This window comes from Pinus tabuliformis, chromosome 3_1 (genome assembly GCF_031772625.1).
Source record: "Pinus tabuliformis cultivar Carrire ecotype Pingquan chromosome 3_1, CPIR1, whole genome shotgun sequence".
Lineage (NCBI taxonomy): Eukaryota > Viridiplantae > Streptophyta > Pinopsida > Pinales > Pinaceae > Pinus > Pinus tabuliformis.
Genome location: NC_142301.1, coordinates 15585207 through 15609087, shown reverse-complemented (window position 1 = coordinate 15609087; position 23881 = coordinate 15585207). Strand labels below are relative to the sequence as shown.

Below are 23881 nucleotides of genomic sequence, written 5' to 3'. Positions count from 1 at the left end.
CTTTTTTTCATCGACAAGCTTTGAGGACAAAGCTTTTCGAGGAAGGAGGCAATGTAACGAATAAAATATATAAATAATACAAATATAATGTAAAAGATAATAATCATAAATAATAGTTAGTTAAGCTAGTAATTAGGTTGAAGAGGCATGTCTAATAGGACATGACTCTTCATGAAGAGACACTTGCTTGGCATATAAGCAAGCCTCTCGTTCTCATTGTAGTTCATCATCATTCTTATTTCTTATTCACATATTTAATATAATATTTATATCCTTAATGGATAATTTGATATTCCAAGTCTTTTGGAGTAATTAATCTTAAGAAGGAACTTTGTTCGCTTCATTCAACAGAGTTACCTGTATAGCATTAAGAAAAGGTATATAAAAGAAACTGGACAAACAGATTACCTAAAGCCCACAATCCGTACAACTATTTACCGAAGGAACTTATTTTTGAAGTTCCTTCCGACATACTAAAACAACCAAGTCGATTATTGTTCAATCTATCAAATGCAATGAAACAAATACTTTAATCCTGCAGGTTGAGAATGCAATTAAGATAATAGTCCTTGCTTTGAAACTCTAATTGTATATGCATTTCAAATAGACACTGCAAAACACAACTTGCCCATACCAATTAGATTGATACATATATAAAAGCATGCTTTGAATCCCTAGTAACAGATACCTACCGTTGTCCTTCCAAACAGGTGCCGAAAGGAAGTCGCTAGGTATTTACATGCGATAATAGAGTTACAAGTGTTCTCGAATCTCAACATACATCGCCAAAAGCAATGAAGCGGTCTAAATTCTTCCAAGCCCCAATACAAATAAATCTGGCAAGACAGACTTAACAATGTCAAAGCTTTAAAGGCTTTAATCCTAATGCTGCACGCAAGCGGTTGGCTTCTGCAATTTCTGGGTCAGGATGGTCCGTTCCATCTGCTGCAGGCTCTTTCTTTTCTTTCTTTTCCTTCTTCTTCTTCTGCTCTCCTTCTAATGCATCTTTATCTAATCGTTTCCGGTTCTGAGGACTTGCACTACGGTGTCGCTTCTTATAATCAGACTGCATGTCATAGTCACGATCTCTGTGATCCCTGCCTCTGCTATGACTACGCGATCGGCTGCGGCGCCTTTCTCTTTCCCAATGTCTGTCTCTTTCCTTCTCACGTTCTCTTCTGTGATATTCCCTGTCTCTTTCCCGGGGGTGGTCTCTGCCATCTCGCAAGCGATCACGATCACGATAATAATCTCGGTCTCTGTCCCTGTCCCTATCTCTCTCCCTTCCTCTACCACGATCATAATCATAGTCCCTATCATAATTACGATCTCTGCATAAAATTAGTCAGGAACAGTATTAGTAAATCTATATCAATGATATAATTGCTTTTGAAAAAGGAGCTATTTTGCTTATGCCTGGCAAATGCATCTTTGGAAAAATTGAAAATTTAAATAACATAGAATCAGCAGAAGTCCTGCTTGAATAATCAAATGATATAATTGCTTTTGAAAAAGGAGCTATTTTGCTTATGCCTGGCAAATGCATATTTGGAAAAATTGAAAATTTAAATAACATAGAATCAGCAGAAGTCCCGCTTGAGTAATCAATATAAACCCGCCGCAGTCAATACATGACTCCTTGAGAACAAGTTAGCAATCAAAAAGAAAAGAAAGGTGATATGTCATGTGAATATCTGTTTAAGAAACAATCTTCACTTATATCAGTTGTTCAGATATCTAAAGGGCAAACCTAGGAAGCTTTATTTAGTCAATAATTTTCTTATAGATATAATGAGAAATAGATGATCATAATAACTTTGAACAAACTCCTAAAGAAAGGATATACTACTAGATTTATAAGTAAGCTTGAAACTAAGAAGGAATCACACGGCGAACAATCACAAGGGGGCCACTAAAGAACACAAGACCTGTTAAGTGGTGCTAGTCCCAGAGTGATGGTGGATGTTAGTACCAAAGACATAAAAAGAGACCATCGACAGCTTCAATTAAAAGCATGCTTCTATTTTAAAGATAATGAAAACAGGAAAGGAACCGATTATAATTACAAAAATCCATACATAAATCTATAGTAAATACACACAGGCACTTGGATAAAGAAGTCGACAGAATGCTATGATACTCAAATTTGCTATTATAATTGCCATGGCATCAATCAAACTACCTGCATGTTTTTACATAAAGCAATGACCATTTATACTTCAAACAAAAGCACATGGACACTATTAAAATCCAAACAGAATACTTTTGTTAAACCATAATACTTTAAACTAGCTTGACAGCAAAGGAAAACCTGTCATCATATTGATTTATCAGGATGCATGAACAGGCATTGACTTGAATAAGTGGACAGTTGCCTTGTCGGTTGTTAGATATGGGCATCGATAAGTCATTAGATTGCTTTTCATGCAACCTCTACAAGGAAACCTAGGATTTTTTGGCCCATATGTACTGCATGTTTACAAGGAAGTTGTCAGAAAGCAATCACCGAGGTTTAGTGTCAAAAAGAAATTATTTGTTTCATCCCAAAGCATGGCACCCCCAAGTTGATCACCAATTGGAGACTCGTCACCCTCCTCTAAATGTATCTTACAAAATTTCCTCCAAAGAACTAGCCCTAAAAGATATTCAAGTCCCTGAATACAAACCCAAAGTCACTTAGCAAGGTTTTCTACTGTCACCACAACCAGGGTTGCGGGGGTGCGCTCCTGCCCAACCCCTCCCCGAATCCGCTCCCAATTTACGCTCTGCTCGGGAGCTAGTAGGGAGCTACCTCGAGAGTGCGCTCCCTTTAAAAAAAATTGCTCCCTCAAAAACCACAACCAGGGTTGCGGAGGTGCGCTCCCGCCCAACCCCCCCCCCCCCCGAATCCGCTCCCAATTCACGCTCTACTCGGGAGCTACTAGGGAGCTACCTCAAGAGTGCACTCCCTTTAAAAAAAATTGCTCCCTATTTTTGAGGGAGCGATTAGGGGAGCGGTCGGGGAGCAATCGCTCCCGACCGCTCCCCCTCTTAAAAAAGCGCTCCTGTCGGCGCCGAAAAAGGTTGCGCAGCTGAGAGAGAGAGGCGACGGCAGGCGGAGGGAGAGGGAGAGGAAAGGGAGGGAAGGGGAGGGGGAAAAGGTTAAAAAGACCCTCTCCCCTCCCATTATTCACCCGCTTGTCTAAGTTGGAGAGAGCAAGAGAGAGTTCGGAGCTTGGAGAGAGCAAGAGAGAGTTCAGAGCTTGGAGAGAGCAAGAGAGAGTTTGGAGCTTAGAGAGAGCAAGAGAGAGGAGCTTGCAAGGGAGATTGGAGCTTGGGATTGAAGGCCAAAGAGGTAGGATCTACACTCTAATCTAGCATTTTTGTTTTTTATGTTCATTGCTAAATAAATAAATAATTCTCTATTTCCCATTCCCATTCCTCCATTTTTTTGCAGACTCAAAACTTCAAACATCATGGCTTTGCATTTTCTTCTTGTTGGTTCCTTTTTTGGTTATTATGGTGTTGGAAAGTAGAAAAATGAGGGTTAATCATGATGAAGAAGAGGATGAAGAAGTGGGTTATAGTGGATTTGATGAAAACCCTGGAGAGGAGTACCTTGGTGAGGAGGAAGAGAGTGGACATGATGAGGCCCCAAAAACTAAACAAGACCAAACCCCATTGTGGAAATATGTTACTAGGTCTGAAGCAGGGAAAGGGGGTGGAACCACTAAATTTACATGCAACCATTGCAACAAAACTTACACAGGTTCATACACTCGTGCCAGAAGGCACCTCTGTGGGAAAAGGCCATGGGATGGAGATAAACCAATAGGAATCAAAGCTTGTGTAAGTGTGTCAGCAACAGATAGAGCCAAATACATAAGGGAAGAGGAGGAAGCCCAATATAAATCAAAAAAATCAAAGGGCTTCTTTAAATATAGCTCACAATCACATGCACAAAGAACTCCTTTAGCATCCTCCCATGGCAATGGATATGGAGGCACAAGAACAAACATCTCTTTAAGGCGTAGAACCATATCATATTTCCTTGACGAAGGGTGTAGGAATGATGTGGATTCAAAAATTTACCAGTTTCTCTATGCTTGTGGGATACCATTCAATGTTTTTCGCTCACCTTATTGGCATGAAATGGTTTCTGCCATAAATCATGTCCCCAAAGGATACAGGAGCCCTGGGTATGACAAGGCTAGAACCATTGGACTTGATCATGAAAAATGAAAAAATATCACATTCTTTGAGTAGAATGACAAATTCTTGGACTGAGCATGGGTGTCCATTGTATCTAATGGATGGACAAATGTAAAAGGCAAGCCATTGATAAGTGTTCTTGTTGTGTTCATTAGTGGTGCCATCTTCCTTTCAGCATATGATTACTCAGAGAAGTTCAAGACCGGCATCAACATTGCAGAACCATTACTCGAAACAATTAAATGTATTGGGCCATACAATGTCAACCAAGTCATCACTGATAACGCTACAAATTGTAAGGCAGCGAGAGCAATTATTGAGGATAAATATCCCAACATATTTTGGTCTGGGTGTTTGGTTCACACAATGAACCTTTTGATGCATGATATTATTATGAACAAAAACCAACAATACAAATGGATTGGTGATCTGTACAAAAGAGGCAAACAAAAGATAAAATTTATTACAAATCATAGCAATACCCATGGGCTTTTTCGCAGTCACTCAAAATTGGAGTTGTTGAAGATTGTGAAGACTATATTTGCTAGCTATTACCTCACCTTCAAGCGCCTTTTGAAGGTAAGAGAGTCATTGGCTAGCATGGTCTCAAGTCCACACTAGCAGGTATTAAAGGACAAGGCTACAAATGTAGTTAACAAGCAAGGTTTTGAACAGGCAGAGGAGACCGCTCTTGATGGTCTATTTTGGGCATGTGGACTACTTGTTGAAAATAGTAGCGGGAAAGGTTCCTTGATTTGTGCCTTAATCAAAGGGACCACATTAAGTTCCCTATAAGTTAGGACGAATTCCAATAATTTAGGATTCGTTCCTAAAAGTTAGGACAAGTTATGAAGCAGTTAACTAATGTGCAAAAGTGGAAGGTCGAGTTTGTTGTCTTCTAGTGTGAGTTAATTTGGGAAAAGGACAAGTGACTGAATCTCAAGTTCTAGAATTGAGATGAGACAAGTTGCATGAGTTAGTTCAATTCAATTAACTAATCAATCACAAAATCAATTCCTAAAATAGAATTTGCCAGAATTAACCATTTGAATTGCTTATAAGGAAGAGCGAAGGCACAATTGTAATCATTCTTGAGCACAAGTTTGTGAGCCAGTGAGTTTGTGAGGGAAAGAATGTGCAAGAGGAGTTTGTGCGAGTTTTTGAAGAAGGAAGAATTGCCTTGGGAAATAGGGGCTAATTCCTAAGAAATAGGAGCAGTCCTTGCGCTAGGAAATAGGGGCTAATTCCTAAGAAATAGGAGCAGTCAATGCGCTAGGAAATAGGGGCTAATTCCTAAGAAATAGGAGCAGTCCATGCGCTAGGAAATAGGGGCTTATTCCAAGGATTTGCGCAAGGATTTTGGGCTCATTTAGGCAAGGCAAGAAGGCAAGCAAATCAAGGGTCCTGCGGATTGCTTCAAGCTTAGTTCAAGCAGGGAGATCATTGTATTATCTATTGAAACAAGAGTGTCTTGTAAGAGATCTATTGCTCATTCTTCTATCAATAAAATTCTCAATCAAGCAGAGGGTTTTCCTAGTTGGATTCCCTAGAAAAATTGTGTTGTTAAATTGTGTGATTGTCTAAGAAACCGGATTCGTTCCCTTGGCCCCACGTGTCCCGAATCGGACGAATCGGACACGATTTGGTGGTGCACGTGTCCTCCAGATCGTGTCTGATCGTGTCCCATTGTGTAATTGTCTAAGAAACCGGATTTGTTCCCCTGGCCCCATGTGTCCCGAAACGAACACGATTCGGTGGGACACGTGTACTCTGGATCGTGTCCCAATTCCAGGACACGTGTCACAGATTTTTGTCCTCCGTGCAGCTTTAAAAGTGTGATTTGCGCATTCTTTCTTCACCAAAGTCATTGTGGGTTTGTTGTGGGTGTGTGAGAGCTAAGATCAAAGGGTGTGGGAGCATTTTGGAGGCGATTCAAGCAACAGGTAAGCGCATTTTCTCTCTATTTTTTTGAATTTTTATTACAACGATTTGCATGTGCATTTGTTTTACAAATTTGTGCATTTTTTCTTTATTTTTTTACAACATTCATGTCTCAATCAAGGGCAACAGGGAAGGGGCAAAGGAAGGGGAAGAATGTCCCCATTGGAGATGCCCCTCCTCTTCCAATTTCATCAGGGTCTGCAAGTGTTCCCTCTATTGCAAGTGGGGTTGCAACAGCAACTTCAAATGTTGAGGGAAGACAACAACCTCAAGATAACAAATATCCCTTGTGGAAATATGTTACAAGACAACAAGGGCCAGGCAGCAAGATGAAGGGAGGAGGCAATGTTGCTTGGAAATGCAACTATTGCAAAAATCATTTCATGAGCACATATTACTGTGTGAAAGCTCATTTGTTGGCTTTACCAAGTTGTGGAATTGCAGCATGTACACAGGTGTCTTTAACTAAGAGGAAAGAAATGGAAAAAGAGGCCAACGTTGGTATGGCAAATATGGTTGCAACATCTAAAAGAAACAAGAATGAAGACCCCCTTTCGTTCTTGATGAAAAGCAGCAACAAATTGCCATTTTAGAGTTTTGGTGGGGGACAAACAACAAAAGGAACGACAATGGCACTTGGTCCAATGGGCAAGATTTTTCAGAAAGAGAAATGGGAAGAGATTGATCTCACCATTGCATTTTTTTTCTATCAAAACTTCATATCCTTTAATGTTGCATGCTCACCTTTATTTATTAAGATGTGTCGAGCTCTAACTTAAGAGGCTCCATCAGGCTATGTGCCTCCTGGGTCAGAGAAGCTTAGAACCACATTGTTGACGAAGGCAAAGAAAGAGGTGGACAAAATGCTTGAGCCCATGGGGTTAGCATTGTTTCTGATGGATGGACAGATCCAGCACAGCACCCACTCATCAACTTCATGGTGTCTTCCTTGAATGGTCCAGTTTTCTTGAAATCAGTGGATGCACTTGGACAATACAAGGATGCACAATATATGGGTGAGTTGTTTATTAAAGTTATTGAAGATGTAGGTGTTGATTCTTGTGTGCAAATCATTACAGATAATGCACATGTTTGCAAGGTTGTTGGCATGATTGTGGAAGCTAAATATCCACAAGTATTTTGGACACCTTGCATTGTCCATTCTTTGAATTTAGCACTTAAATCTATTGCTTCTAATGTGCTTTGGATTGGAAGCATTATTGAGGATGCACAACATATCTGCAACTATGTACAAAGTCATACAAATGCCCTCACTATCTACGAGTACACTAATCTATCATTGTTGAAGATTGTGGATACACGGTTTGCCTCTTCATTCATCATGTTTAAGCGGTTGAAGGAGGTCAAGACCGCTCTTAGGGCCATGGTTATTTCAGAGTTTTGGTTTTTTTGGAGAAAGACAGATCAAGCAACCTCAAAAAGAGTGAAGGACACAGTGTTAGATGATGCTTGGTGGGAGAGGGTAGATCTACTTATTCAGATCATGGACCCTATCATTTCTTTGCTTCGGTTTGCATATACAGACCAACCCATCATAGGAGAGGTTTATGAGGGATGGGATTCCATGATTGAGTCTACGAGGAGCATTGTTTTACAAAGTGAGTGCCTCGAGTATGAGACATCATCAGAGACCTTCTTCACCACCATACAAGATATTATTGTCAGCAGATGGGACAAGAATTGCACACCTTTACATTGTTTGGCTCACTCATTGAACCCAAAATACTATAGCCATACTATAGCCATGAGTGGCTGAATGATGGACCTTCATGCAAATTCCCATCTCACATGGATGGGGAAATTTCACAAGGGAGGAAAGCTGCATTGAGGAGGGTTTTTCACGATAGAGCATTCCTTGATGAGGCGTAGGTTGCCTTTGCAGAGTTTTCGACTAGCATTGGTCGATTTGCGGGATATGATGTGATTAGACACAAGGGGGCTAAGAAACCCTATTCTTGGTGGGCAACTCATGGGGCAACAAGCCCTCCTCTACAGTAATTAGCCATGAGGCTCCTTTCTCAGGTGACTTCATCCTCTTGTTGCGAGAGGAATTGGAGCACACATGGAAATTTATATAGTGTCAAGAAGAGCAGGCTTGAGCAGTCCAGGGCAGAGACAATGGTGTATGTGCACACCAACCTTCGTCTTATTTACAGACATAGGGATGAATGGTTGAAGGGAAAAACAAAGATGTGGGATGCTTTTCTTGATGATATGGGTTTGGACAACAGTGTTGAGTTGGCATTGGCCAACATGGATCTTAATGACCGAGTGTTAGAGCCTGCCACTTTTGATGATGGTGATATTGTAGAGGGGTCATCCTCCACACAAGCAGATGCAGAGATGATATTGGATACAGAGGAGGAGGATGCAATAGAGCAAAGCAGTGGTGACCATGATGATGAGTACAGTGATACTGATTTTGATTATGAGGATTGATGTCATAAGCTACCTATTGCCTTCAGGCTTGTAGTTGTTTTGTATTTGCTATTTCTATTTGCCATTTCCATTACTACTACCTATGTAACATTGTACACATTTTGATTTTGATGACTTAATGAGAAAACTACAGTGTCTTGTCTTTCTCCTATTGGACCATTGATGAATATGTATTATGATTTATCATTTATGTCACAATTGTATTTGTATGCATAATGTTACTTTGTAAAACTTACATCTACATGAGTCATGAAGATCTATGTTTGAATCAATGAATTTGTATCATGAATGAGAATTTGTGTAAGAAACATCTAATTTTTAATATATATATAATGTGTCTTGTTCCGGGGGGTCAATGTGTTTGTGTCCGACACTCGAATCCCTGTGTCCTTCGTGTCCCGTGTCAGGTGACTTAGGTGATTGTGTGTTTATTTCTATTCCTATTCCGCTGCAAAATAAGTAGAAAAATTGTGTCTCTATGAAAAGAATCTAGTTTTCAGATTGTTCATATTAGCAGTGTGGATTTTCTACACTACCAAGGCCAGTGTCTATCCAACTGGGTGATGGAGTTGATATTAAAGAGCAAGAGGGTTTGAATATGATGGAAAAAAACATAATTAAGCCATTCACTGATGCACCATAATTAGTCCAAATATATATATATATATATCTATATATATATATATATATATATATATATATATATATATTATGAAGAGTAAGGGAGAGCCCTTATACAAGATACACCATCACAAACATGAAATTACAACCAAGAATAGCATGCAACGATTAAACAAAGAAGGAACAGCCATAATTTGAAACCCTATATAAGTAGATAAAGTAGGACAGCCTTCTTATTGAACGAACAGCAAACAATACATCAGTTCATCAAATCTGATCTCACAACAAGATCAAGAGGAATAAAACATTTTTTTTATTATGCAAGAGTAAGGAGTGCCCTTATACACGATGCACCATCACAAACATGAAATTACAACCAAGAATAGCATACAACCATTAAACAAAGAAGGAACAGACATAATTTGAAACTCTAGATGAAATAGACAGAATTGGACAGCCTTCTTATTAAATGAAAAGCAAACAATACATTAGTTCTTCGAATATGATTTCATAACAATATGAAGATGACTGAATAGGCTTCACCTAACCAAAAAATTACAGCAGTAAATCCTCCAATAATTGAAGGTTACATCAAGGATTAAGGAGGGTTTACAACCGCTACCCTAATCTCTATTCATATGACAAACCTTCCCTTCTCCAAAAATCATTTCAGCAGGAAAAACCATGGAAATCCTTGCAAAAACCCTGATCATCCATGAAAAGAAAAAAGAGGTGGAACAGCTCACATTGAACCCATCCTTAGTTCAATCCTCCCAAAGATATTCAACTAAGCTTGGAGGGGAACTTGCAATTTGCCAACCATGCCTTTAGCTTTAAATGAAATCCTCCTTTATCTATAGGTTTCCAACCTCCTAAATTAGGATTTATTCCTTTTAGGGTTTAGAAAGAAGAAAATTGTGATTTAATCCATAAATCTTGTCCTCCCACCTAGGTAAGACCACCTTATGCTTTCTTCATAGTTGTTTAGGACCTCTTAAACCCTAAAACACCTCTTCGAGAGGTCACAAACACTACTCATTTTCCTCTTGAGTGAACACGATGTTTCATTTGACCTCCCTTCAGCTTATAGATCTTACTTTGACTTGGCACCTCCTACTTTTGCTAGAACCACTTGCCACTTGTCATCTTTTTATTTATTTTGATTGTGTTAACCTTTTGTTTAAGGGCTTGGACCATGTCACACGGTAGCTCCGCATACAAGGGGCTCTCCAAATATTTAGAACATGCCTTGAACAAAGTGTATTGCCCCCCAAATACTTCACAAAGGAAACATGCCTCTAAATATGTGGAATATACCTCAAATAATGTACAATGTCCTTACGGGACTTCCTTTGACCATAACAAAAAAAAAAAAAAAATCTAGTGACACATTGAACCATTTAAAGCAATGCATTTCCTTTATATCTTTGCCTTGCAACCTATCGTGCTCCAAGCTTTTTCCAAGATAGAGCATTTCGTCCTTTGCGCTCTTTCTCTACCGTATGCCATGCTTTGGACCTCTTATAAGGTAGGGAATTTTCTTGTAGGGCTTGTGTTTGACCCTTCATGTCACCATTAAATGCTTTGGGAGCTTCTTGAGGTAGGGTATTCATTTTCTATGGTTTTCTTTGCTCACATCCTCCTTTCAACCCTTGGCTTCAACCAATGGACAAGGCTCTCTATTAATGATACAATGAAAGGTAATATAAGCCATGTAACCTTGCATGAAATGTGTCAAATGTGTCCAAGTGGAACCTCATGGTGAAGTGTCACTAGAAAAGCCTCCATCATCAAAAAATCTTCCACACATTTATCATTTCTTTAAATGATGAGAAGTGCTTGAGCAAGCTAGAACAAGGTGTGTGGCCTTCAATGTTATGTAAAAATTAATTAGTCTGTAATTATTAGTTAATTCACCAAGAGGCACCCGAGGTAGCATTTAAGCCAAGGCCTCCCACAATTGTATCCATCATTCAATAATTAATAATATCTATTCTTATTTATGTCAATCAATGAATTGTGCGTTGTTGAAGAAAAGGATAACTAGGTTCGGTATTTGTCAATGTTATTTTGATCTTTGTACTTGTCAAGAAAAAGAATTATTATTTTTATAAATTATATGAATGAGTTTCTTGCTCATTCTATAGGTCTAGGAAAGTCAAAGAGTCAAAATTATATTGAAGAGCTCTTCTTGAGCATTTATGTAATGAACATGAGTCAACCTAGTGTCAAGCAGCCCTCCAAGACAAGCACCATCCTTCAAAGAAGAAGCCTGCAAGCAAAACAATGAAGAGAACATCATGTCGGCCTCAAAAATATATATATAACTATCATGTCGGCTCAATAAACAGACACAACGTTTCACACTGTATGTCGGCTCATTTATGGAGACGTGACAACTATAAATACCCTGCTGGGGTCACCACAGAAAACACAGAACTTCGCATTCCTCTGAATTTTGGATGGGTGCAGGACTGCAATTTCGTATGGGTGCAGGACTGTAATTTCGGATGGGTGCAGGACTGAATTTCGGACAAGGTACAATGGTGCAGGAAGAACAGAATTTCGAACAAGGTACAGTGGTGCAGCAAACTCGGATCACTGTGATTTTCAGATAAGCATTACAGTGTTACACTTTCTCGGCATAACTGTGATCTCGGTGCAAGGAGAATACAATTACAGTCTCGGTGGAGCATGCTACTAAATGTTGTCACAAGTCTCGGTGGAGTGCAGCAGTAGAAAGAACTCGTTGACATGGTGAAGCAAGCAATGGTGCAACAAGGAAGGACGTCTGTGATACTATGATAATGATCTCAATGAAGGGCAGAGATGATCTCAATAAAGGCACAGTGGTGATCTCAAGTAGTAGTCATGGTGCAGCAATGATGATCTCGGTGAAGCAGCTATGATGATGATCTCAATAGTAACAAAGGAAGAGGATTGGTGTCTTGGTCTTGGAGTGGCATAGAGGGTCAAGTATAATGGTCTTGGTGTTCGTCAATTAGAATCTCTATAAGAAGAATTATGTGCGGGTTTTCCTCTCCAAGAGGGAGAGGTTTTGGCCCTGGTAGAATGCCAACTTCTTATGTTCTTGTCTCTTTGTTTTGGTAGCAGTTTGATGAAGTAAACACACACACACTCATAATAAGAAGAAGATCAAGATAAGATAAATAGTAAAAGCATTTCACAAATTGTTATCAAGTATAGAAGAATCTATCTAATGCTAACTGTCGTAGATTCTTCAACATGTGCCTCATTTGGTATCAGAGCGTGTTCGTTCCTTGGTATCTGCTACACAACTCGTGGTCGTTCAGCGTGTTCGCCCTGTCCCTTGTTGTGTCTATTGTTTGCATCCGTTCCCTGATCCGATCACCATACAGACGCCACCCAAGCAGTAGCACAACCACCGCCATCAATGACTCATCACTCCACCGTTGTTGCCCCCAGCCGCATCCTCTCTCCACCATACTACCGTTTATCCATTAGTACAACATTGTCACCATCGCCACAACCCAACAGCGCTTATTCCCTGCGCCCGACCGACGTTTCCTAACTTAGTCAAACGCCACCATGTTTGTTTTCCTTTAGTCTGACACACCCTTCTGTCGTCACCGTGCTATTCCCCAACCATCAAACCCTACCACCAACGACTATCATGCTACCGTCACCCTTTGTTGACCGAACTAACCTTCCCCACGACAACATAGTGTCCCCACTTGTAATTACATTATAAAGTTATATATATTATTAATTAGGTTATATAATTAATTAATTATATAATTCTTTATTTATATTACTAATTAATAATTATATTATGATATAGTTTAAAAAAAATAGTAGAAAAATAAAATAGTAATAAAATAAATAAAATAAAAATTAGGATCAAGTTAAGAAAAAGAGTTAAAACCTAATCTGGATAAGTATACTCACCCTCATACCCGATCAATGTCTTCATCTATAACGATGGTTGATTTTAATAAAAAAATAATAGACCTTGAAACTAAGGTCACTGAGCACAATCGAAAAATCGAGGAGCTTCAAAATACAACAAAGAGAATAGAAAGTCAGCTCGAGCAAAACCATAACGAATTTAAAAAGGATCATGCAATCCCTTCAAATATGGCGAATCTAAATCATAGTCAAGCAATGGAGATGTTGACCTGTAATTGTGACAAGTTGAAGATTACACCTTATCAAATACCCCAAAATAGTGAAGCTACTCAACATTTCAATTCTCTGGATTCGTCAAACTCGCCAGAATCACATGAAAAACCTGAGTCTCCAAAAGCATCGTCCATACCCCATCAACAAAATAGTAACACAAATTTTCAAAATATGTAGCTCTAGAATCAATTCTCAAATATGCGGTTTGTGAATCAATACCCTCTCTTTACTTCAACAATTGTGACATATCAACGAAGAGAAAAACTTGAACTCTCCAAATTTGACGGGTTAACGAGAAGTGCAGTGTTGCATGGTTCAATAAAGCGGAAAAATATTTTGAGATTTACGGTATTGACAATGATGATGAAAAGATCAGCCATGCATCCATGCATATAGAAGGCAAATGAAGCAACAAAACTTATAGCTTGTTGACTTAAATATAAAAATACACAAAAGGTATTTGTAATAATAATTTATTAATATATATGAAATGTACAAGATGTTGAATGTTACAATGAGGCCCTGCTTATATACCCAGGTAAGTGTCCTTTCATGATTGGGCATGTCTTTTAGACATGCCTTTTCACTTAACTAATGACTATTTAACATAATCATTACTTGATTATTTATTATTTACAATTATTTATATTTATTTTATTTTATATAATTTATATTCGTAACATTGCCCCTTCCTTCAAAGAGCTTTGTCGTCAAAGCTATATTGTTGTCAATTTTCTTTATCTTGCGTTCTCTCGTCTTGGCATATGTAACTCGACGTCACTAGTATACCTTAGCTTGTATAATTTGCCAGTAATATTATTTTGGAACTAGGTTTTTTTTAAATATATAAATAGATATATATATATATATATATATATATATATATATATATATTTTAATCCCCCCTCTTCTTCTTCTTTTTTTCATTTTTTTAAATTATTTTTTTAATAATATATATATAGATAAATATTTATAATTAAATAATTTTAATTGATTAAATTATGTTATTATAAGATAACTCTATTAATGCAATGTTTATTGGCCGATTAGATATTAACCTCATAATATATATAACGATCACCCTTATACAATACATCGATGTACGAATTGTGATAAAAGATGAGACGTGACGTATGGAGACCCCCCAACCAGCAAGGATTTTACGCGTAGTTGACTTTCGATGGAGACAAAATGACGGCAATAGTGTCGAAAGAATGGAGGTCTTGCAAGGAGACAAGGCCAAGAGCGAGTGTGGAGACAAAGCGGCGATGTGCAGTGTATTAGCTAGACGGTAGAATGGTCGACAGTTTGCTATGGGACAGAGGTACCGATGTAATTAACAGTGGATGGTTTGGAATGAGACGGAAGGGTTGTGTAGCGGGAGGGGGTATGGTAAGTCGAGCAGGCGACAGTGAAGTCTGGCAGGGAATACGTGGCAGATCACAACGTGTGTGGATGGATGCAGCAGGGGTGACAACAGTGCAGAGGCGGCAGCAAATGGCACGGTGAATAGCACGGGGAGCAGTGGAGATGGACATACATAGCGGCTTATGTCGTGGTTGACTGAGGGCTTCACACAGGGTGCAGTGTACCGACCGCAGCGTGGAGCAATCGGGTATCTCAATTGCTCCTTCTGGATTGAGTGCTCCTCTGTTTCTCTCAATTAAAGCTTGTAGGCTACGGTTTTGATGCAGGAGCATTCTTCAAGGTTTATAAGACCTACGAGTCTTATCACACATTTACTAAAGGAAGTGGGTTCCCTTGATTATTTATTTATTTTCCTAAGTTTATTTTGAGTTTTAAAGAGATTGGAATGTAATTTGATTAATAGGGAATATCTCGTGGGTTGTAAACATCTTAGGAATGAATGAGTAATCCTAGGAAGAGTGAGGATTTTAGGGATTTGAACTATCTAATTTAGGATTTTGTTGAGGGAAAAATGGAGTTGAAAAGATACTTTAGGAGAAAGTGAGAGAATTGTGGGATCAGAACTGAAATGGTTCATGAATCCTTTTCTTTTATATATTGTAAGCTTTAGAAACATTCGAGAGGTTTTTTTCAATAAAGAGTTCTTCCTTTTGGGAAGAGAATTGGAGGTTAGCTATAGGTTAGAAAGAGTAGTAGAGGGATTTTATGGAAAAGAACTAAAACAGTCGAATGTGACAGTTTCCTTTGTAAATATTTTATAAATACCAAAACAATGTGGATTTGTATATATCTGTGTGACAATCGGGGTTTCTTCGCTTGAATAGTTGAATTTGTGCACTGGTAGCGAGAGTCTGTGATTATTAATTTCCTAATTGGTATCTTGCTGCATCTCTGTAATTTATATGCATGAATGGTCAAATTCTGGGGTTTTAGATTCCCTGTGAAATGATTGAACCTGTGTTCCTTATGTTTTGAACTCACACAATTCTGTGTTCGTTATGTTTTGATTCTATAATAATCCTTTTGGTGATAGAGGTTTATGCTGGTAACTACCCTTGGCTTGGTGGTTGGATGTTCTGTAAACTCATGTCTGGTTATTGATTAGCTGCAAAGGAATAATCGTGACAGTCTAAAATCTGGCGGATTGAAGATAATCGACAGAAATTGTGTGAATTCGGAGGAGTATTGTGGCCGCAGAGTGCAGACTGGAGTCAAGGTAAAAGTGGTGGATGAGAAAGAAATTTGGCAGACTGCTAAAATTGACAGAAATCGCGGGGAAGCGGTGATCGTCCGATCAGAGGAGATCGACGCATATCGCGTCAGAACATGCAAGCAGGTTAACATTTTAAACGAACGCGATGTGGTTATTAAAAAGAGTTTAAGGTTCAGAGTGATCAGACCGTCCGTTTAATGGGTGATCGGACGCATATCGCTTCCGAAAGTGCGCGCAGGTTAACGTTAGAAATGGACGCAATAAGGTTTTATACAACGGGATTAAAACCTCGTTGAGTTTCGGCCATCAAGACCGTTCGTTGGTTGATTGATCGGACGATAATCACGCATGAACATGTGCATGGGTTAACGGACTTGTTGTGACCCAATATGTTATCAAAGAGGATTAAATTTCATTTGAATTCTGGTCATACAAGTCAAACGATCGTTTCAGTCTGGCTATGTTTAAGCATATTGCATGCAAGAGGAGTCACGCGATTGAGTGAGCTGCGATATTGTGAAGGAAAACATGGGCCACTGCAACGAAAGCGTCTCACGATAAAAATTAACCAAACAATGGACCCATAACCCACCGACCAAGGATCAGGTCACGAAAGATGCGGCTTTGCTACATCATTTTTGGTATCAGACCCAGACTAATGCTCTGTGGAGTTTGTTCAGAGATTGGATTTTATTCCCAATAGGTATATAATTTGCATTATAATGGATCTGATATAGAGGGAGAACAGGACACAATGATTCATGCATAGAGGAAACCTGAGATGTTGTAGACAATGAGGACTTCAGCATTTCATCAAAGACAAATTGGGAAGTGCGAAGTTGAAAAGAGCTAGAAGGAGGTTTGACACCAAGATCGAAATTTTGGGCTATCTCTCTCTCACTTCCAATGAGTATCAAGGGAGATCGAAGTTTTCTTTGTCTAAGTCAAAGTTGCTACTATTGCTGCTATTGGGTCGAAGCTGCTACTGCAAGTTGACGCTGCTAAATTGAAGTTTCTTTTAAAGGGTTATCATTTGCAAGAAGAATTGAGAGTTGACTTGGTGTGGAGGAAGTCTTTGTTTAGGTCAAGAGTCTTGGACTATCTCAAGAAACTATTGAAGGAAGAATTGTTGACTGGGTTTTCCCCTAGATAGGGGTTTTGCCCTTGTTATCCACCTACATCTGTTGTCCTTGTGCTATTGTTTTGGTAATTGCTTGATGAACTAAAAGATAAAAGAAGATCATAAAGATAAAAGAATCACAAGTAATTATCTAAATAAGAAAATATTTCTGCCTTTCTGATTTTCTAACATGGTATCAGAGCTAAGGTGAAGGAGGAAAAGGGTAATTTTGAGTATCTACTGAAAGAAGTCTAAAGGATTGATCAAGGGATCATATAAGGAGCTCTTATAAGAGAAGAAGCTCACTATTTTCAAGGACAATGTCAAACACAATAAAGAGTAAGAACAAATTGGAAGGAGCATCAAACTACAGGTCTTGGAAGAAGGGAATTGACCTCATTCTTGAAAAGAGCAAGGTCTTAGATTTGGTCAAAGCAAAAGTGAAGATACCTACCGAAGAATCCAGTGATGCAGACAAGGTGAAGTATAGAGAGTTAGAAATATTGGCTATGACACTAATGGTAGAAGCATAAAGGACAATCCTGTCCCATACATTTCCAATATAGACCATGCTCAAGAAATGTATGAAGCTTTGTCAAAATTATTTACTATCAAAAACATTGGTCAAGTAGCAAGTTTGAAGAATGAGTTGAGGACTACAAAAATGACAAAGGATGATACTATGGCTTCCTTCTTTGTAAGGATATATAGAATTAGAGATGAACTTCAAGCCATAGATGAAAATGTATCAAAAAGGGAGCTAGTAATCACTGCATTATTGGGATTACCACCTACTTGGAGTTATTTTGCTTCAGGACTCAACAACTAGAAAGAAGCTCCTACCTTCGAGCAATTATGGAGTGCTTGCACCCAAGAAGAAATGAGAATCTCATTAGTATCCAACAATGAAGAAGAAAAGGTTTCAAATGCATACTCCGCTTCTCACAAGAAAGGAAACCCCAAGAAGTCAAGAGGACCAAGAAGAAAGCTCGATATGTCCAAGATAGAATGCTACCAATGTCACAAAAACTCTAACAAGAAGTTGAAGAGTATGTATCTCTTGTTTGTAACTAAGTTTGGGTATTTGATGTATAAAGTTGAATGCTTCCATTATTATATGATTCTAATATGGTTAAGGTCATGCTTCGATAGATTTGGTTGTACTTGCTCTCTAAGTTCTGCAAGTACATAATCTTCGAGATGGTGAAGATGCTCGTAAAGTAAAGTTGATATGATACGCATGATGAAGAAATTTATGTGAATAATTATGGTTATGATAACTCTGATAAGAAGAATGGAAGCCATAAAAGATTCTCCAATGTCGTAGAAAAGAAGTGGAACTCCTTGAAAGTTAATAGGGAGCTTGGATGAAAGAAATATCCCTAAGTTGAGAGGGAGCTTGGATAAAGGAAATCTCCCTAAGTTAAGAGGGAGCTTGGATGAAAGGAATCTCCCTAGTTGAGAGGGAGGTCATATCATAGTCATGATGGACACCTTGAAAGAAGAGATTGGAGAATGTATTTTGAGGGGTTGCTTTAATGAGAAAAGTCGGATCTATGTAGAATATGTTGTTGCATGTGAAGTAGGAAAAGGAAATGTATGATTGAGGAATCTTCTGTCAAGATTCGTTTGAAATTCCTACTGTGATAAATTGAGAAGCAACATCTAGTTGTCTGGAAGACCCCGGAGGTTTGTGTTTACTTATGTACACTTAAAGTTTGTTACAAATTGGGGTTGTCTTTGTACAGGTAAATCTCTAAAGTTGATAGCATGCAGGTTACAAGGGAAAGATTTGTTACCGATCTGTTTGATCGGAAAGGATTTGTTACCGATTGGAATAATCGGGAGCGTTGAGGCTTTGTGTGTAATACACATTGCCTGGGAGGACATCTGGTCAGCACTTTGTGTTGATGTCTAGTTCCTGAAGTAGGGAGGGTGGCGTTGGTCATAGAGCTTTGGCCTCGGATACGCACCTAGATCCCTGGGTTGATGGTTAGCAAGTAAGTTTGATGGTATGTAGAGATGCTGAAAGCTTTAGCCCATCTTAGTCCCACCTAGATAGATTGCCCTGGTCAGGTATCTAGTCCATGGCATTGTGAGTGCCTAAACTGTTAGAAGACCTTGGATAGATTGCCCTGGTCAGGAATCTAGTCCATGGCATTGCGGTGCCTAAAATTCTTCATGGTTCATATGTTCTGAGATCTTCCTTGTACTTGTACTTATGAATACCTCCCTAGTTAAGAGGGAGTGTTGAAATATGTAACTAGGTTCGGTCTTCATAAATATATTTGAGTCGTTACATAATGTACTTGTGAAAAAGAATGAAGAAAATATTTTTATTATTACTTTATGACTTATTAAAGCATGGGTTTCATGCTTGGGTCATCTTGTTTTAGGTCAAATTTCCCATTGAGGACTTCTAGGATTTATTCTGTGTCATTAGAGTCATTGTCCATTAAAAGAGACCCTTCTTGGGCTTTTGATTCATGTAAAAAGAATAATTTTTTAGTCAAAAATGAATTTAGTCTCCTCCACACCAAGTCAGCCTCAAGAAGGGTAATTCGACCTCAATGGAAGGCTATATATACAAGGCAGTTTGAATTCATTTGGAGCAATTCATTCTCTAACACATAGTTCAATATCTTGAGGCTGGAAGCTGGGAAGTGTGAAGTTGGAAAAGAGTTGGAAGGAGGATGGAAAGGAGTGCGAGTTTTTGGAAGAAGATAGAAGACACCAAGATCAAAATTTTGGGCTATCCCTCTCTCACTTCTGAGGAGTATCAAAGGAGATCAAAGTTTTCTTTGTCTAAGTTGAAGTTGTTGTTGCTTTTGCTAAGGGTCAAAGCTGTTATTGCAAGTTGATGTTGCTAAATCGAAGTTGCTTTTAAAGGGTTATCATCTGCAAGAAGGATTGAGGGTTGAATTGTTGTGGAGGAAGTCTTTGTTTAGGTCAAGAGTCTTGGACTATCCCAAGAAACTATAGAAGGAAGAATTGTTGACAAGATTTTCTCCTAGATAGGGGTTTTTCCCTGGTTGACAGCCTACATTTGTTGACCTTGTGCTATTTTTTTGGTAATTGCTTGATAAACTAAAAGATAAAAGAATCACAAGTAATTATCTAAATAAGAAAAAATTTCTGCCTTTCTGATTTTCTAACAGAACCAGCAGGAAAGTTCATCAGACATTGAGAGATGCAGAGGAGTTTATTTGAGCTCCTACGACAAATAAGAGAGAGCGCAGATAGCCAGACAGGTACCAAGCATTGGTGGCATAGGTTGAAGAACCTTCCAGCTATCAAGAGGTCGCACAACATCAGTTGTGGATAGATGTCGTGGTAGAAGAGTATAGTTCTATTTGGGAGGTAGTGTTGAGGCTTGAGGATATGTCATTTGTGGGCTCTCGATGGATCTACAAGATCAAATACGCTGCAGATGGCAGCGTGGAGAAGTACAAGGCTAGGTTCGTGGCAAAGAGGTATGCGCAGAAGGAAGGTATAGATTACAAGGAGACCTTCGCCTCAATTTCCAGATACACTTCTATCCAGTCAGTTATATCCCTATCAGCTCAAATGGAATGGCAGATTCACTAGATGGACGTCAAGGCAACATTCTTAAACAGGGTGATAGAGGAGGAGGTGCACATAGAACGGCCAGAGGGCTTCGAGACACATGAGAGGCGCACACATGTGTGCAGGCTGAAGAAATCTCTATACGAACTCAAGCAAGCTCCAGGTGTGTTGTATGGTCGGATTGACAGCTACTTGCAGCGGATGGGATTCGTCAAGAGTGACGCAGATCCCAACACTTACAGCTTACTACTTGACAGTAGAGGATTAGCCACTAATCCTAGTATTGTATGTGGATGACCTCTTCTTGATAGGGTCATCGGGGCTCATAGAGGACTGCAAGAGGAGCCTGGCAACAGAGTTTGATATGAAGGATTTAAGGTTGATGCATTATTTCCTAGGGTTGGAAGTGTGGCAAAAGGGCAAGGAGATCTTCCCTAGTCAAGGGAGATATGCTATAGAGATTCTGAAAAGATTCAGGATGCAGGATTGTAGACCCATGTCTACGCCCATGATCACCAACTAGAGGAAGATAGACGCATCAAAGGACAAGGATGTTGACCCCACCTTGTATAGACAGCTTATCGATTCTCTCATGTATTTGGTCAACACTAGGCCAGATATTTGCTTCGTGGTCAACACTCTCAGTCAGTTTATGGTGGAATCAAAGAGAATGCATTGGACAGTAGTGAGGCACATTCTAAGGTATTTGCACGATATAATAGAATATGGGTTGAAATATACTCGAGGCGATGATGTCAAACTATGTGGATTCACAAATGCAGATTGGGCGGGCAATGCAATGAATAGGAAAAGTACCTTTGGGTACTGCTTCAGTGTTGGTTCAGGGATGGTCTCTTAGTGCAACAAGAAGCAGAAGTCAGTAACATTGAGCTCTGCAGAAGCAGAGTATATGGCAGCTAGCACAGCCACGTGCGAAGCTATATGGCATCGAAAGTTGATGGTGAGCTTGTTCAGGCAGAGGGATGGGGACAACGAGTGTCTACTACGATAATCAAAGTTGCATCAAGCTCTCTTAAAATCTAGTGTTTCATGACAGGTCGAAACACATAGATATTCGATGTCATTTCATCAGAGATTGTGTGCAACGTGGACCAGTACAACTACAATATGTTCCCACAGAAGAGCAGTTTGCAAATATACTCACAAAAGCTCTAGGAAGAGCTAAGTTCGTTCATTTTAGAGAGGAAACAGGTATAGTGGAGAACTTGTTTCAATAACAGGGATTAATTACTTTAGATTTCAGTTGTAGTAGTTGCAGCAGTGGCAGCAGCATGAGATCAGTTGTAGTGCAGTGGCAAAGTTGGGAGCAGTACAATTGTACAATGCAGTGTCAGCAGCAGCACAAATGCAAGGTGATTCAACTTAGGGTGGCAAATGAATCAAAGTTGCGCAGTGGTTGATGGACAGTGGCAAGATGCTGCAGTTGTCAGACATCAACAGCATGTATGCAGGATGTTATTGGAGAGAAGTTGAGAAGACCTTCCTCGCTCAGAGCGAGTTTTAGTTTTTGTAGTATTGGATGGTGTTCTAGTCTCAAACTTTGTGGAGAGGCTAAAACACATGAGAACTCCACAACCCAGAAATCATTTATGGAAATTAATTGGTCGATAATTAAAAAATGCCTAAGTCTAACTTAGGGAAATCGATTAATTGAGAAAGGTGAGAATTCTCTAGAAACTCACATGGATCGACTTAGAGATGATCTCAGCCATCGATGAGGATTTAATTGTGGTCGTTGGTGATCCAACTGGAGATTATAAGAGGAGGTCGATGGGGTTGGAGAAGAACACAATTGGAGGTTGAGTTCCTTGGCAGAGATCGAGTTTCCCAACTACAGTGATTCAGCAGAGAGAAATTCGAGCCAACATAGGGACTCAAAGACAGTGAGACCGGAGGAAGATTTCCAGTTTCAATGAGTCAGTGAGAGGAGGCCGAGTTATTTCTCCAGGAAGTTGTGCAAGCACTCAAAGTAGCTTCAGCATAGCAGTTCGATTTCGCTGGAGAGGAGGTCGTTTCAGATTCCAGAGGCCGGGAAGATTTCCCAGAAGATAAGAGAGACACTTCCTAACTTAGCAACAGGAAAAATTTCTTGAGCAGCAGAAGATTCGGGCAGTGCGAGTTACAGGCTACGCAGAGGCAACACAGAAGCATGCGCAGGGGTTTGGATACTTGAGTTCGAGTTGTCAAAGTGAGTCAAGATTGATTGTGGAGCATCGTAAATTTCCCTCAATTGATTTTTCCAGTATTTCTCTCAGATTAGATTGCTAGATTATGCATCCAAGATTGTACTCAGAATTTCACTTTTGCATAATAATAAAGCCCTCATCTATTGCACTGGTTTTCCCACATTGGATTTTTCAAAGGACAATTGTCCGAAAATAACTGTCAATTTTATTGTGTGAGTGCATATTATTTCTCTGTTTCCAGTTTAGTTTCCCAGCGTTTTAATGGTAAAAATTGCAGTTGTGGTTTTATTCGTTATTTGTTGTAGCAAATAAACTGCTTAATAATTAATCAGTTAGAAGAATAATTTCCAGTCGCTGCAATAGTTGAAATTTCACAATGTGAAAAGGGGCTATAATGAAAAAAGGGGAGTGATGTATTTGCTATCAGGAAGCAGGACCACGCAGCCAAAATCTAGGTTTCCCACATAGTGCCACTCCTAAAGCTAGTAGCCAGTAGAGGAGATCCCACGGGACTAGGGTATACGACTAACCACCAAGTTGGACAAGGGGACAAGAGTGCAGACCAAGCCCATTCTTGGCGCCAAATCCCCCAACAAATCCATGTCCAGATGTATCGATGATAAGTAAGCAAAAATACCCAATTACATAATGAAAGTCATACCTTCGGGGTTGGAAGACCCACCTTCAAACATATGATCATAATAGATGGGCAAGGGCACATAATGGCTAGCTTAGGTGGTGGAGATGGTGGCACATCGAGCTATCTGGTGGCTGCAAGGGGTTGTTGGTTGCTAGCTGAAGACAAAACTGGAGAGAAATTTCTCCTATGGATGTTGTTGACCACTACTGGTCAACTACCCATGCAGTATACCTCCTTCCTGTTGACAGAGAAGGATAGCTCCTGAGCGACATGTCCGTGCCAGCCTACAGTCATCGACAGCTTGATCATTTTTGTTGTAAACCCAGTCT

General features: G+C 39.4%; 1 protein-coding gene across 1 annotated transcript in view; it reads right to left on the bottom strand.

Annotated features, from left to right (window-relative positions):
* Positions 1-624: 624 nt before the first annotated feature.
* The window catches only part of LOC149185547 (uncharacterized), a 152243-nt gene continuing 128986 nt past the window's right edge, over positions 625-23881 (bottom strand). Inside the window, exon 7 of the mRNA XM_089410723.1 lies at positions 625-1331. Within this exon, the coding sequence (XP_089266849.1) occupies positions 860-1331 (472 nt within the window). The 3' untranslated portion in view covers positions 625-859. The remainder of the gene's footprint in view (positions 1332-23881) is intronic.